This window comes from Nicotiana attenuata, unplaced genomic scaffold (genome assembly GCF_001879085.1).
Source record: "Nicotiana attenuata strain UT unplaced genomic scaffold, NIATTr2, whole genome shotgun sequence".
NCBI classification, from domain to species: domain Eukaryota; kingdom Viridiplantae; phylum Streptophyta; class Magnoliopsida; order Solanales; family Solanaceae; genus Nicotiana; species Nicotiana attenuata.
In genome coordinates, this window is record NW_017670911.1 from 203,249 (window position 1) to 219,570 (window position 16,322).

The following is a 16,322-nucleotide window of genomic DNA, read 5'->3' on the forward strand; positions in this document are numbered from 1 at the left end:
TACTAACAAAACTGATATAGATATCCGAATTTGAAATTGTAATTAAGTAGTTTCCATTGAGTTAAGCTAAGTATGGTGTCGAGAAAAAACTGGTTGGCAATTTTAAGACAATATATGCAATGTTATATAATAACAATCAATTAATCTAACATTTAATGATTCAAAGAACAAAAAATATGTATATGTATAGGGTATTCAAAATTTAAAATATGTGGCTAGAGATTTCGATAAACTCAAAATCGAGTCATACTAAAATAAAATTTCACCGGCCAAAGAATCATTTAAATTTTTAGATAGCCGATTAAAGTGAATTTTAAATTAACGATAATATCTTCACTTGCATCATTATAAAAATAATTATTATTGAAATATATATAATGTTGTAGAAATTGAAATTTCAAAATAGAGATATTTTTTTAAAACATAATAGCATAACAAATAAGAATTCAAGTCGTAGTAAAAGAGTCACGTCGTAACCAAAGAATCGTTCATATTGTGCCAACCTTTGTGCTTTGCCAGAGCTCATAAGTACGAATTATTATTTCGCTTTATGACTATCTTTAAGTTCCAATGACACCAATAAAAATGGAGCAAATATAAAATTATCTCTACAAGATTTGAGAAAATGTTAGCCTTTTTTCATGTAGTGTTTCATAAATAATATTTAACGATTATCTATAATTATCTAGAAGATTTTTAAATAATTATTATTGAAAAATAAAGTTTTAGAAACCTAAAATTTAAAATAGAAATAATTTTTAGAAAATATCGACACACCAAATAAGAGTTCAAGCAGTAGTAAAAGAGTCAAGTCGTATCCAAAGAGTCCTTCATAGTCTCAACCTTTGATTGTTTTGCTATAAATATAAGTTATTATTTTGCTTCCCGACTATTTTTTGGATCCAATGACACCGGCAAGAATGATACTAAAAAAGAAAAATAGAATTATAACTAGGAGACTTGAGAAATGTTTAATCATTTTCATGTAGTGTTTCTTAATTAATATCCAATGATTATCTATATTTATCGAGAAGGTTTAAATTTTAAGATTTTTTACATATAATCCAAATAACTCAAATATTTAACATGGTTAGTATCAGCACATCTGCGCGGGTGCTAATACTAGTATTCAAGTTATAATTAATCACTTTCCTTCCTTTAAAAATATGTGAGTATTAGTTCAAAGTAAAACTAAAGCATCCATAACATGAGAACAATACAATATAAGAAATGCCAAAAACATTTTGAAGACTCGCAAGACCGAAACGTCCAACGCTATATTAGGTTCTCGCCGTCCAGTAAGTTATTGAATAAAACAAAAGCAACACTTATATGATAGTGTAATTTGAAGCCAATTATTCACAATGCCATTTCAGATTTACATCAAGAAAAAATGGTGAGATATCTAAACTCTCACCAACCAATTTTGGAGATTCTAAAAGGTTAAGTTACTTGGAAAAGTTCTCAGTGCATCCGAACCAATATCCTCCTTCACCCAACACCTCATAAAGACATCACATGCCGGTTTGTTCCTAAAGAATCAGTAAGGAAAACCACCCTAAGTCCGCCCAGGTTCAGAGAGAATTTGGGGACCAAGATTGACGCTAATCTACTTAATGTATAGTAAATGAGCTCCGAGACCTTTGCTCTCTTAGAGCAGGTGACACTTCAACCGCTTTACCCGTAAAGTATCTTGCATTTGGTGTAAAATCTTTTGCTACAAGCAAAATACCACAAGAGAATAGCCCAAATCACAGAAATCACAGTGCCGCATATCAAAAAGAAAGCCCATATAACCATAAGCACCTCGGACAGACCAAATGACAGAACATCCGAACTACAAGATCACTCCAATGTTTTCCAGGTACAACCTAAATGTCTATCCATCTCACTTGCAAACAAACTTATTCCAAACAGCTTGAAGAAAAAAAGAACAATCTAATAGATGAACAAATGACAACCGGAAAATATCGGAGCCAGCAGCAGGTCTAAAAAATGATACAAGAAGCTTTCATACAGAAGAATAGAATGAATGATAACAAAATATTAAAAGGACATTACAGGCTTTCCTTCATTTAGTGCCTGATAACTGTTGTTGACAAGTCTCCAGTGACATTACATCAACCTATGACACAATTTACTAATGACTACTGTCACAACTCACAAGATAGGATACATGATGCTTACACCGTCAGCTATTATAGATTTTCAAAAAGTGAGAGGCGAAAAGAAGTTACGTGTATGAGAACTGAAACAAGAAGATTCACTTGGTAGATTTTTTAAAGAAATTGAAAGACCTGCAGACGCACATCCTAGAGAACTTCCCTCAATTTGCAGTTGTCTTTGACATGGCCTGCTTGATAGCCTCAGCATATGTCCTGTGTTGGTAGGTGAGTGTGGATTCAAGCAAGTCCCATAGGGATGTCTTTGGGTTCCAGCCTGGTCAGACCACAATCAAAACATCAGATTATTCTTGACCTGCAGAATGTCTGAATTAATCCATAGATGAGAAAACACATACATACCAAGCTGTTTGTTGATTATAGTCATATCTGGAATTCTCTTGTCACTGTCATCGTACCCCTCTCCATAAAATTCTTTAGAACTTACATCAATGGTGGGCGTTTCAAGAGAAGATTCTCCACTCACCTTCGAATAAACCTGTTATGCAAGAAAAGGCGCTGAGAAAAATAGATGGTGGACAGACGCTGTACTAAGATGTAGAACTAAAACAAAGCCCACAGGAAGAAAAATTGAAGGAAAACACAAGGCAATCACTCAATTCACCTGAGTCATCATTTCAGCAAGCTGCCGCACAGTAACTTCATTGTTAGGATTGCCCACATTAAAAATATGGCCATTTGCCCTTGCAGGATTTTCCTGATAGAAAAAGAGTGAATCAGCATATATATATTTATGCACCTGAAAATTCAAATGAAAGAAGATGGAGGTCAAACTCACAATCATCAAGAGAACAGCTTCAATAGCATCCTTGATATATATAAAAGTTCTCTGTGATTCCCCACCGTCGACTAGTTTCAGTGGTTCACGTCTTAAAAGGTTCTGAAAAGAGAGGGAAAATGAAACAATAGAAAGTGAGATCCAAGAATATATGCAAGTTTAAATTCAACCAAAATAAATCAGAAATACAAATCATTCGTACATTACTAAAGCAAGCTAACACTCTTGGAACACCCTCACTAGGACCATCAATGCCAGGTATGAAATCCATCCTGGGACCAATCCAATTGAACGGCCTTACAATTGTGAATTCTAAGCCATTCTCAGCACCCTCAGCTGCAAAATAGTATGCATAAGAATTATACCAGAGAATATTCAAGTTTTAAGACAGCCAATCAGGCAAAACTTCACATACCATATATCAACCTCTCAATCAATTGCTTTGCACAGGCATATGACCACCTCTGCTTCTCAATAGATCCAAAAATGCAAGGGGAGGCATCTTCCTTAAGCACATAGTAAGCAGGATCCTAAGAGAAAATCAGAAGAAAGATTTAAAACACCTCCAAAAATCTGAATAGTATCAGAAAACAGTAAATGAGTATCAGATCATCCATGATTCCACAACAAAAGTTAAGCATGTCGTGGGATGCACAAGACTGAATGGTACCTCATCCATTTAGATTCAATCTGCTAGATGATCCATGCAACATATAGAAAAGGCACATTGTCGGTCCTAGTAAATCGCTTAGCAATTACCAACTTCTCAACATATAGAAAAGGATTGTGTATCAGAGATGATTTTATATAAATGAGCACACAAATCTTAAATATCAAAAACTCCCTTAACTTCTTAATTACCCCGCCTTTAATTTTCAGGTGGGGGTATGGAAAAGCAGCATGGAGGAAAAGAGAAAATAAAAACGCAAGTCCTAGATCATTATAGAAACAGTTAAATCTATCTAAACAATTATGGAACAAAGCAACTTAAACACTGGATACAAGGGGCCAGTACAAGTATGTTATACAAATACCAAACAACATAGTGGAAATTAACTGACATTTATAAGGATAGGACAAGAACTCCATGGAAACAACAAAGTGAGTTTCACCTTAGGTGTTGCATTAAATATGGTACAAAATAAGATGTTCGTGAAGTCTCACCTGCCGCAATGGGCTGTCCTTGGGTAAAAAGGCACCTATCGTTTTCCCATAAACTTCACAGGTGGAAAAGTGAATAAGACGCTTTCCATTTTCTGAGCAGTACTTCACCTGTATTAATCAATTCACATCAACTTCACACTCTAAATAATCACAAGGATCGAAATTGTCTATATCTCAACTGGATTCATTTCCAATAACAACCAACTGCATAGCAAAATATGAGCCCCAAAAAAAAGGCAAAAGTGAAGTTAAAAATGAGAGATGCATACCACTGGAAGAGCATCAATGAAGTTGCTGTAAATAGTGTCAAGTGGACGAGTGTTGTAATCCGCTGGAGTGCATATTGCAGCAAGATTGATGGTCTACATCACAAGAAAAGCCAAAAGGTCAGCAACAGTCAAAGAATTGACCGGATCAAGATTTAAAAATTGGAGGAAAATGTGTCGGTGCATAAAGTAGTCCATAATTAAAGCAATCATACTAAAATTAGTATAAAGCATCCCAAGATAAGATTAAACAATATATTCAAGGACATATTAAGCTCTTTTTATTTGAGAAATATGTGAAACTTCTCTTAAGAAACAGGAGAATGATGAAATTCAGATCCAATAAGATCTCCAATACAGATCCAATAAATGATTAATCAAATACTTAAAAAAGAATAACACGTTTTAATATCTCGCAAGGATATTAATAGAAAAAAATATGAATCTAAGAATTTTGGCAATAACACAATTTCATATTCACAACGAGAAGATCCATTATTCATATAATGAGAAGCAAAAATGGAGTAAAATTACCAGATCTGCCATCTTGATAAGACCTTCAAGACGAGAATCGTTCTTGATGTTGATGCGGTGGAACTGGATGCGATCAGCCCAGGTGAGCGTAGCCGGTTCGAGAAGGTGCTTGATCTTGTCATTGTAAACGTCGACGGCGAGCACCTTGTGCGGCGTCTCCGACATTAGCTTCTCGCATAAATGCGAGCCAATAAAGCCTCCGGCACCAATCATACATATCGTAATTGGGTTTATTGGATTTCCGTCCAGATCTACTCTTCCTGCCATTTCCAAAATTCTCTCTACAAAACTTCTTCTTCTACTTCCTTAAGTATATGGATCGTTTGATTCTTTGGGGAAAAAAAACAAAAAAGGGGTAATGACGGTGAAGGAAGGGGGGATATTTAAAGGAAGTAAAAGGAGGGAGGAGAGTAGAATTTGGCAGTGTGTGTGTGGCTGTGGCCAGACTGCATTCATTTTCCTATGTACGCGCTTCATAATATACACACGGAAAATGTTGTGGCCACTGGATTATCTCTTCCTTTTATTATTCTCTGTCCAGTTGGTTTTTAGTTCCTATAACTTCTTAGATTTTTTTCTCTCGATACTTGCCACTAATTCTCATGTATAGTTTTTTTAACTGGACAGGCTTATTGTTTATCTTTCTTAATTAGTATACATTAATTATATAAAGTTATACATATATTGCACATAAATTATACTCCCTCCTGTCCAAAATAAGTGATTTTTTTGGATGTTTTCACACGGATTAAGAAATCCACCTTTTAGCATTAATTAGCAATGGAATTGACCATATTAACCTTTACTATCTCACATAAACATTCCTAACATATATTCTAACACTATTTACTCCAAGGACAATGAAGGAAAAAAATAATTAATTCATTCTTGAAATCTGGAAAAATCACTTATTTTGGACCACAAGAAAAATGCCAAAAAATCACTTATTTTGGACCGGAGGAAGTACTTATATTATATATCAACCAACTTTTTTTTTAGTTTATGTGGTCAAGTTAACAACTATTTAAGTTAATTTTTCCAAAAAAAAGAAAATAGCCATTATGAAGTAAATTCTTAATTAGACTGGGACTATTACTATGTAAATGGGAGAGGCTCCACATGCGTATCTAATGTAGAAGCTATGGGTTCAGCGCAACCCATAGTTTTAGCCATATCCTATATTTTTATTTAAAAAATTATTAAATAATAAAATTTGAACCCATTAAATTAGATGAGATATGATAGAATTATGACTCTGAACCTATAAAGTTTAAATTCTGGATTCACCTCTACCACAAGTGACGTGTTCACTCGGGCACTTGCTCTCCATAACCATGTCATGTGAGCTAATGAGCTGTCCATTTTCATGCTCACTTAGCTTATCTTTTGGGAATAAAATGATCACCGGCCCGTGCAAGCACCACCGACGCACATACCAATAGTCCAATACTATCAATATCTTAACTAAAAAGAAAAAAGGTTAAATAAAATAGTACTCCTATAACTTATACATATTGATAGCACTAGTTAAGAACTTTAATTAATAATCGGATTAACAGGTACACTAGTGCAATAAATGTTTTATTGTTAGTGTGCATAAGTAAGTACAAAAGGGAGCTCGTCAATTCTGTTACTCCAGATCCTTTTCTCCCTCATGTGTTCAATATTAATCTCACAAAAATTTTAGAACATGATTAACAGGAAAATGACAAAGATTAAAACGAATTAGATAATAATAGTCAAGAGATTGCTGGATTTGATTTAACATTTGGCATAAGTTAATTTCCCGAAGCTAATTGTTGAAAGAGCTCTAGCTATGACGGTTTACAGAGAAATGAAAGAGAACACAGAGATGAAAAACAAGACCTTTACTTCATTCTTAATTTTGGAATGTACAATTCGCGTATTTACAAAGCACTACTACTACTTATAAGACTTCATTCCTAATTAATTGTTACTACTCCACTAATTAGTTGTAACTAACCACTAACTGATTCTACACTGTTAAATATGTGGGACCCACATTCCTCAACACTCCCCCTCAAGCTGAGGGATGAAAACACATTCTTCATTCCCAGCTTGCTCAGTAAGTACTCATGTTGTCGTTTGCACAATGCATTAGTTAGTAAATCTGCAACTTGTTCTATTGTCCCAACATGCTGTGTTTGGATCAGTCCTTGCACCAATTTCTCCCTTACAAAATGACAGTCGATGTCTATATGTTTAGTTCTCTCGTGAAAAATAGGATGTGCAGCAATTTGAATGGCTGCTTTGCTATCATAGTGCAACAACACAGGTAATTTGATATCTATGCCCAATTCTCTGAATAGCCCAACTAGCCATACAATCTCAGCAACTGTGGTTGCCATACTTCGAAATTCTGCTTCAACTAAGCTTCTAGACACTGTCCTTTTTTTTTTTATTTCTAGGAAATGAGGGCACCACCAAACTTTACTACATATCCAGAAACTGACTTCTAGACTCCACACATGCTCCCCAATCAGCGTCATATGCTACAAGTTGATTGCAGCTACCAGTAGGCATAAACAACCCAAGTCTTGGTGTAGACTTAATGTACCTTACCACTCGCTTGGCAGCTTCCATATGAGAGACTTTGGTTGCATGCATATATTGGATGAGCAACTGCACTACAAAGGCTATGTCTGGCCTTGTCATAGTTAGGTACATTAATCTACCTATCAATCTTTGATAGATGCCTTTATCTTCAAGAGGTATATCTTCTAATGCAATTTTGTTTACTTCCTGATCAAACTCAACTGAGGTGAGTTTATGATTGAATTCAAGAGGAGTACAGATTGGTTTTTCACCTGCTAGACCAAGTTCAGAAACCAGTTCCAAGGCATACTTCCTCTGACACATCAAAATACCTTTTTGTGATCTTGAGAATTCAATTCCAAGAAAGTATTTAATTCTCCCAAATCATTCATCTTGAATCTTTCCTGTAATTCTTTTCTAACTTGTCTGATAAAGTGTAGACTAATGCCTGTGATCAGCAAGTCATCCACATATACTAGTACTATCACCAGTTTTGTTCCATCCCTTTTTGTAAAAAGAGAGTAATCATAATGACTCTGTACAAACTTCATATCTAAAAGTGCTTCAGTTAGCTTGAGATTCCATTGTCTAGGTGCTTGCTTCAGCCCATACAATGACTTGTGCAATTTGACACTTTCTTATACTCCCCCTAGCTTGAAAAGCCATCAGGAATGTGCATATAAACTTCCTCAACCAAGTCACCCTGCAAGAATGCATTGTGCATATTTATCTGGATCACTTACCAATTAGAAGCAGCAACTAAGGCAAGTACAACCCACACAGTAACCATTTTGGCTACTGGTGAGAATGTTTCTGTGTAATCTAAGCCTTCCTGTTGGCTGTAGCCTTTGGCTACCAGTCTAGCCTTGTATCTCCCTACTTCACCATTGGATTTATACTTAACTTTGAAAACCCATTTACACCCAATAGGAACTTTGTCTGGTGGCAGGTCTACTATAGACCAAGTATTATTTTCTTCCAAGGCTGATATTTCAGCTTGCATTGCTTCCTCCCACTTAGGATCATCACTAGCTTCACTGAAAGAATTAGGTTCAGCAATGGCAGAATAGGCTGCTAAGGAAGCTTGATAAGCAGGAGAAAGGTGATCATAAGCTACACATTGTGAAATTGGATATGAGCAAGTCCCCTTCTAATGTTGGACCACATAATTAGTGAGCCACACAGGAGGTTTAGAAGGTCTGGAGGATCTTCTGAGTGCTGCAGAAGGAACTGAATGATCAGTGGGAATATTTGCAGGCACAGGTGTTGAGGGTTCAGCACTAACAGGTGTAGAAGGAGATGACTGAATGATAGGAGTGATAGAATCTGAAGACAATTGTTGAGTATCTTTATATGTGGGAGAAGAGTCTGTGAACTCAAGAACAAGAAACAAGTAAGGAACACCAAACTTCATATTCTTAAAAGGAAAGATATCTTCTTTGAACACAACATCTCTGCTCACAAAAAAACCTTTAGAGTGAAGATCATATAACACATAGCCCTTTTGAGAGTAAGAATACCCCATGAAAACTGTTGGGACTGATCTAGGACTAAACTTGTCTACCTTCAGTACTTTAGTGGCATAACATAGGCTCCCAAACACTCTAAGGTGCGGAGCTTTCTGATACAATGCTTGAAAAGGTGTTTTTCCCTGAAGGAGAACAATAGGTAGCCTGTTTAGTAGGTATACTGTAGTGGACACACATTCTCCCTAGAAATGTAAAGGTATATAGGCTTGGAACCTCAGTGCTCTGGCCATATCTAGAATTGATATGTGCCTCCTCTCAATAGCTCCATTCTGCTGAGGAGTATACACACAGGAACTCTAATGAAGAATTCCAAGGTTTTGCAATAAAGTGGACACTTGATCATTCATAAATTCAGTACCATTATCTGTCTAAAGACATTTAGCTGAGGTCTTGAACTGAGTTGTGACCATAGCCAGGAAATTTTTCAATGCCGCAATAGTGTCAGCTTTAGTGGTTAAAAGAGATATCCAAATGTACTTTGAGTAATCATCAACTAAAGTCAAGAAATATCTTTTGTTGTCATGAGTAGGGATCCTATAAGGACCCTAAACATCTGCATGCACAAGATCAAAGACAGAAGTAGAACATGAAGATCTAAGATGAAAAGGAAGTCTGGGCTGTTTTGCAATGGGACATACAGTACAGTGATCACCAGTGAGATGCACATCACTTAAGCTGTGTATTTTCTGTACTACTCTCTCTTGTGCCACAAATCAAACTTATTGCAAGATTGTGTGCTGCATTTACTAGTCTTGCTGACACACTTATTTGTATTACTAACAGTGGTATTTACAGTTGGTAGATAATGTTGCTCAGAGAATTGCCTGTCTTCAGTCTTGAGAATATAGAGACCAAGTTCATCTTTACCAATCCCCAGGACCTTCCCACTGAAGAGTTCCTGAAAGACACAGAAATCAGGAAAGAATGCCACCATACACTTTAGTTCTTTTGTGATCTTAGAGACTGAGAGTAGATTATACTTGAATTCTGGTATATGCAATATGTTTTGAACCTTCTTATCTCTGAAAAAGGAACAGATCCCAGGTGTAATAACAGCCTTCTCACCAGTAGGGAGATATACTTTGTTTTTATCTGTTTCTGATAACTCTTCATCGGAATCCAATAGGTTTAGACTATGCACCATGTGGTTTGAAGCTCCTGTATCTATTATCCACTTATGGTTTATCAAAGAGGACATAAAGCAATGTATGTTACCTGCTGTTCCTATAGTTGTTGCATTAGCTACAGGTTCAGCATCCTTGCCTTTGTTCAACATCTGCAATATCTGCTGGTATTATTCTGGAGTAAAGAATTGAGCTGGAGAACTGAAACTAGAGCTTCCAAAGGCATTATTTTGAGCTTCTGATGTATAGATTACAGTACTAAGCAAATTAGGAGACACAATGTTCATAATCCATGCAAGCACTATCGCATTACATCTATCCCAAAGTTCATGGAGACTAATATCATTGTCGTGCCCCCTTTTTTCCTCCTCGCGGAGAAAGGTCCGGGTTTCAACATTTTCATGGAGGAATCGACTCGTTTCCTTTTGGGAATTGAGTTTTTGAAGAGTCGCCACCTAACGGATTATAGTGCGTTAGGGCACCTTGAGCAATTGACTCATGGGCTAGTTCTGCATTACCAGAGATTTAGGGTAAGGGCTCAAAATAACCTTGAGGGGAAGGTGTTAGGCACTCCTCGCGATCCACAACGATGGGTCCCCGCCGAACTTATATTCATGTGAATTAGTCAAACAAACAGATAAACAGTTTTACCACGTACTTGCAAGTAAGGGCATGTTTTGACATTCAAGTAATGAAATAAGGAAAAGGGTTTGAACAGGTTGCACATATATAAAGAAAAGTAAATTCCTTTAAACAACGGGAGTTAGGAAGGGGGTCCTAGGTTGGTTAGCCTACAGGATCACCCCACACAATGCCTGGTAATCACTCCTCAATGAGGGGCTATACGTGATATTAGCGCGTAGTCATCATATCCTTACTACCCAATTCCCCCCCCTCCCTCTTGGTCATAGCCTAAAGCGTTCTATTAACCTTGAAAATGTCCTATGCGTGCACTACCCGTCCCTTCCTCGTGGCCCTAGAGGTATTTAGGACCTCTGGTTTTAGGTAGTTCTAGACCATCCTAAGGTATTTAAAGGAGAAAAGTCAAAGCGCCAATCAAAACAGTTAGGACTGTATTTCAAAAGGGAAACAACTAAAGGCTCACATTTACCTCCACAAAAAAAAACAAGCAAATGCACGTCTCAGACAACTGTTTTTAAGTATATAAGAGAAAACCTTAGAACATGATATCTAGATGAGCAGACAGTATACAGTATCGAATTAGGACCAAAATGTGAAGAACTGAGTCCATTTGCCTACTGATTTTGGACCTGAGAATCTTTAAGCAGTAAACACAAGCAAAAACAGTTTTCCCGTTTTATAAAGATTCATCACCTAAGGCTTGCCTAGGCGTGGGATCATGCATAATAGTTCCAGAATCATTACAGTTTAGAAGCCGTTTTACCATAAGAGAATGCTGTTCTAGTTGATACAAATCTGAAAATGCAGAGATTATTACCAGTTTTATTCAGAAAACATCACAATGTGAGAGTATTTTTTATTACGTTTTCATGAATTAGTAATTAACTAGGCGTCTTAAACAAAATACAAACAGGATCCTAGAACATAGTATCTAATATGCACACGCAAATGGCAGGATGGTTAAAAAATAGAATCCCTAAGGCATGATTTCTAAATGCACACAAGAGTTACAGAATTATTGAAATATGACTTCTGAATGTACCATAGTAATAACTTTTATGCCAATGTTATTATTGTCCTAGGAGCATGATTTCCAAGTGATAGACATAAAACATGGATTAGTGACAGATGAGATGTTGAAACAGTAGACATGAAATCCTAGGAACATGATATCTAGTGCATATTTTGCATGATTTGGAGAGTGTATTGATCCTAAAAACATGGATTCTAATGCAGATATAAATAATGTAAAGCCTATGACATGCTTTCTACCCCAGTGATATTAATAGGATTATATAGCTACCCCTCCCGTTTCACTAGCCATCCCCAACATTTATTTATAAATAATTATTACAGACCAGCTGAATAAATTACATAAACAAATAAAGAAAAACAGAAGAAGTTAACTATAGGGAGCCTGAAGCAGGCCCAAGTGTATCCTGAAGATACCAGATTTTCCATAGCCTCAAATGCCAAGATGCCATAGCCAATTTCATGTCCAGGTGTGCCAGAGTTCCCAAAGGACCTCAAGGATCCCGGGCAGTGCTCACACCCAGACTTCATAACCAAAACTGAGTAAGTGCAGTGTGGAAGGGCCAGCCCCAGTGCATCAGAGTTCAGGGGGATCTCACAGGGATCCCAAGGCAGTCACACACTGGAGGGGCAGAACCTAGGGACTTAAGAGTGGAGTGAGAGTGCTTGACATAGTTTTGAAAAGGTTTGATAGGAAGCACAATATCTAAAAGGACTCAAGTGAGGTACTTTTATAAAAATAGGAGAGTTATTTAGCAGTAAAACAGTTTTGACAAGAATTGTGTAATCAAACAAACAACAGATCAATCATAAAGCAAATAGAGTCCTAACCACATGATTCATACAAAGGGAATTGGGATTTTGGGACACATAATACACATAATGAACACATGACAAACAGAAGTTTTTTTTTGTAAGTAAGGAATGGCTAACAGTGCAAGTAGTAAGGCATGTATATCAGAGGTGCTAATTAGAACATAGTTATAGAATCAGAAGTGCTTAGGGAGTTTATAGGATTGGGAGATGACATAGTATAGGATTTCATAGCAACAGTGAGGACATAGAAGTACTAGACATGATTGGGCATAGCATCAGAATAACTTAGGGTAACAAATCAGTTTTGCAAAACAGGTACAAACCAGAAACCAACTAACACATAACCATTCAAACATATACTAAAAGAGTACATCTAGTACATACTACAAGGAATGGACAAGCTAATATCATGCTGATCACATATTTGAATTAGGACAGAATTAACAGTGATCCAAACAGGCTAGTTACAAATTGAAAGGTCAGATAATAGACAGGAACAAACTAGTAACTAGTAAACTAAAACGGCAAGAAAAACAAATAATGTTTAGGACTTGAATTGGAATCAGAACATACCAGTTAAGGAGAATAGACACAAAGTGAAGAGAAATAGGGTGCAATGATTAGCCTTGGCTTGCAGCCGGCTAATTCAGTAATAGTAGCAAGTAACAAGAAAGAGAGCAGAAAAGCTTTAAGTGTGCGAGGGAGTTGTGAACTAATGTCCGTGTGAAGTGAGAATAGGAGAATGCTTATATAGCAGTCGAAGCTTAGCAAAATAAGGTAAAGAATCAGTTAAGTAGCAATTAGAAAAATTCGGGGAATCAATCACATGTAAAATCAGTATATCTTTCCTTTAATCAAGGGATAATCACTAGTAAAAGAAGGGCAGATGCTTAAGGAAGGAAATCGAGTACAGAGTAGGTAATTAGGGTTGAATACATAGGAGTTTCAATTAAGGAAACAAACAGTAAGAATCAGTAAAATAACACATAAGGCGAGAAAAAATTAATTAAGGCAAGCAGTCCAATTAAACCGAGTAAAGAAGTAAGAATCGAAAGTTTAAGGGAAAGTGTTCAAATCGCACCAGAAATAAGGGATTCAGAATATTAAGGTTTCAATCAAAGAGAAAGTCATAAAAGACTCAGCAAGTTTAGCATATAAAATAAGGCAAGACATGAATAGTCAGGATTCGACACATAACTTTAACAAAACAAATAGTTAAACAACACTGATTCAAGAAAGATACAGGTCTTAACATGAATAGTCAGGATGAACACAAGCATATAGAATCAGTGAAAAGTCGAACTAAGAAATTCAGTAGAAGCATATTAGCAAGAAAATCATAAGAAATCATAAGAACCCAAAGCAAGAACACAGTCGATATACCAGTACCCAGAAACCAAACGAAGAACATCAGAAAATTAGGGTTTTAAGTACAAGCGAGTTGAGGTTGTAGCAAAACTTACAAAATCAGTCAAAACACATGAGAAGCAACACACAAAAGTCATCAAACATTTTGTGAAAGGAATTCCGGAAACCCTAATTTAGAAAAAAATAAAAATCACTTGAAAATCATACGATTCTTGTAAAGAATCTCAAGGTTATTGTAAAACTCATAAGAAACAAGTTAAAATCATCTCAGATCTGTACAGATCTATGAGGTTCAGAAGAAAGAAATTAGGGTTTTTAGGAGAACAACACAGAGGTGAAGAAACCTGCTTAGAAACCCATAGATCGTAGCCGATATAGGACGATCTTACTCGGAATCGCATTGGAACGGCCTGAAACAGGCGAGAAAGGACCATAGATGCAAGCCAACTAGCCCTGGTCCCTTGAGGACCTTGGAGATGGCAAGATTAATGTGAGGGAGGCCATTGAAGGCCTGGGGGGGGGGATGAGAAACCACCGGAGATAGCCATAGATGAGTGTTAGCAAGGTTTGATTAGGGTTAGGTTTGAGAGCGTTTGAGAGCAGAGAGGGGTTTCAGGGCAGCGGGTAGTGTAGAATGATAGGGTTTGGGGGGTCTTTTGGTTTAATTTTGGAAAGGGGGGCCCTGGACCGTTGATCAAAATGATCAACGGCCAGGATTTTGCCGGGTATCGGGTTGGGGCAAGTGGGGTATTGGGCCTGGGTATATTTAATTAGAAATTAGGCTGGTATTGGGTTAGAATAGGGCTGAAATTGAAATAAGAATAGGCCAGATTTTAAATAGCCACTTTTAATAATTATATAATTTATAAAAATAATAAATGATTTCCAAAAAAATATTTTCGTGTACTAAAATGATTTAAAATACTTATTTAGCATTTTAAAAATATAAAAGACCATTTTATGCATCAATAATGTAATTATGCACTTGTATAGGCTATTATTGCAAAGATGTGCAATTAGCCCCAAAAACTGTAAATATAACTATAAAAAATGCACTAAAATATTTAAACACTTATGTTGGATAAATAAAGAATTTAGATGACTAAATCATCACAAAAGTAATTTGAGGAATAATTATTGGATATTTTATAAATAAAGGAGAGGAAAGAACTTGATTTTGGAGCTCTTAAAATTATAGAAAAACTATAAAAAATGCTTATGCATGCTTATAACTTTATATGTACTATTTTGAATGTATATATATATGTATTAAAAATATATGAAAAAAATTGCGTATCAACAGCTGCCCCTCTTTAACTGGGAAGGATGAAAGAGTTTTCAGGTAGAGAAATGATGGCCAATTTTGACCGAATGGGATGTTTCGAAAGATAGAGGTCGGACTCCGGTCTTGAGTTGCCTACATATCCTTAGTTTTACAGGAAGCAGGCCATGTGTAGTTCTGGATTCATTTGGCGGAATATACCAATGAAGTTATTGCAAGAACGGACACGAGGTGCAAGAGCGGTTATGGCGAGCGGTTAAGGTTTGAGACAGTTGAAGGAACTGGAGCGAGGTCGCTCCTGCTAGGATAGCGGTTGCTTGCTTATCACCTGCAAATAAAGAGATGTTACAAACATGTATTTGTGCGAGAATTTAAATATGATGCAGATTCCCTTTGGACCATGAAAGTTGTCTTTGGACGGTTAAGGATGACGTCCTCGGACCATGATGTCCTGCGCCATGAATTGTTTAGTGAAGGATTCGCAGGCCATGAAATGGTGTTCTCAGGCCATGAAGATGGTGCCTCCGAACCATGATGCCTTTGAATAATGATATGCAAATTTGAGGGATCCTCAGGCCATGGCATGGTGTCTTCCGGCTATGAGGATGATGCCTTTAGACTATGACGCCTTTGGATAGATTGGCGATATTTCAGCCCATGGGGTGTAACAATATGATGTTAACAAGACAAGGCTTAGTCTTGTGAGATAAAAGGCAGAGCTTAGCCCGATAGAAAAGCAAATAGATAGTACTAGAAATAGAGCAATATTTGTGCAAGGAGGGACATCGTTTAGTCCCATGCAATTGGAAGGCAGTGCTTAGGCTTATGCAAATGTGGAGGCAGGGATTAGCCTCATGCAAATATGGAGGCAGGGATTAGCCTCATGCAAATAGGGAGGCAAGGATTAGCCTCAGGGAAACATGGAGGCAGGGATTAGCCTCATACAAATGGAGAGGCAAGGATAAGCCTCATGCAATTAGGAAGGCAGGGATTAGCCTCATGCAGATAGGGGGGAGGCAAGGATTAGCCTCATGCGGGTATAAAGGCA

The 16,322-nt window shown here is 36.8% G+C and overlaps 1 protein-coding gene across 1 annotated transcript; it reads right to left on the minus strand.

Annotated features, from left to right (window-relative positions):
• Positions 1 to 1,925: 1,925 nt before the first annotated feature.
• LOC109244427 (UDP-D-apiose/UDP-D-xylose synthase 2-like) lies at positions 1,926 to 5,385 on the minus strand. The gene is made up of 9 exons (XM_019411516.1): positions 4,926 to 5,385; positions 4,395 to 4,487; positions 4,126 to 4,233; positions 3,377 to 3,491; positions 3,164 to 3,297; positions 2,962 to 3,063; positions 2,788 to 2,880; positions 2,526 to 2,661; positions 1,926 to 2,439 (listed from the first exon to the last, which is right to left on the minus strand). Exons 1-9 carry the CDS (start codon positions 5,190 to 5,192, stop codon positions 2,327 to 2,329), a joined length of 1,161 nt encoding a protein of 386 aa, XP_019267061.1. The 5' UTR covers positions 5,193 to 5,385; the 3' UTR covers positions 1,926 to 2,326.
• Between the last annotated feature and the right edge of the window lie 10,937 nt (positions 5,386 to 16,322).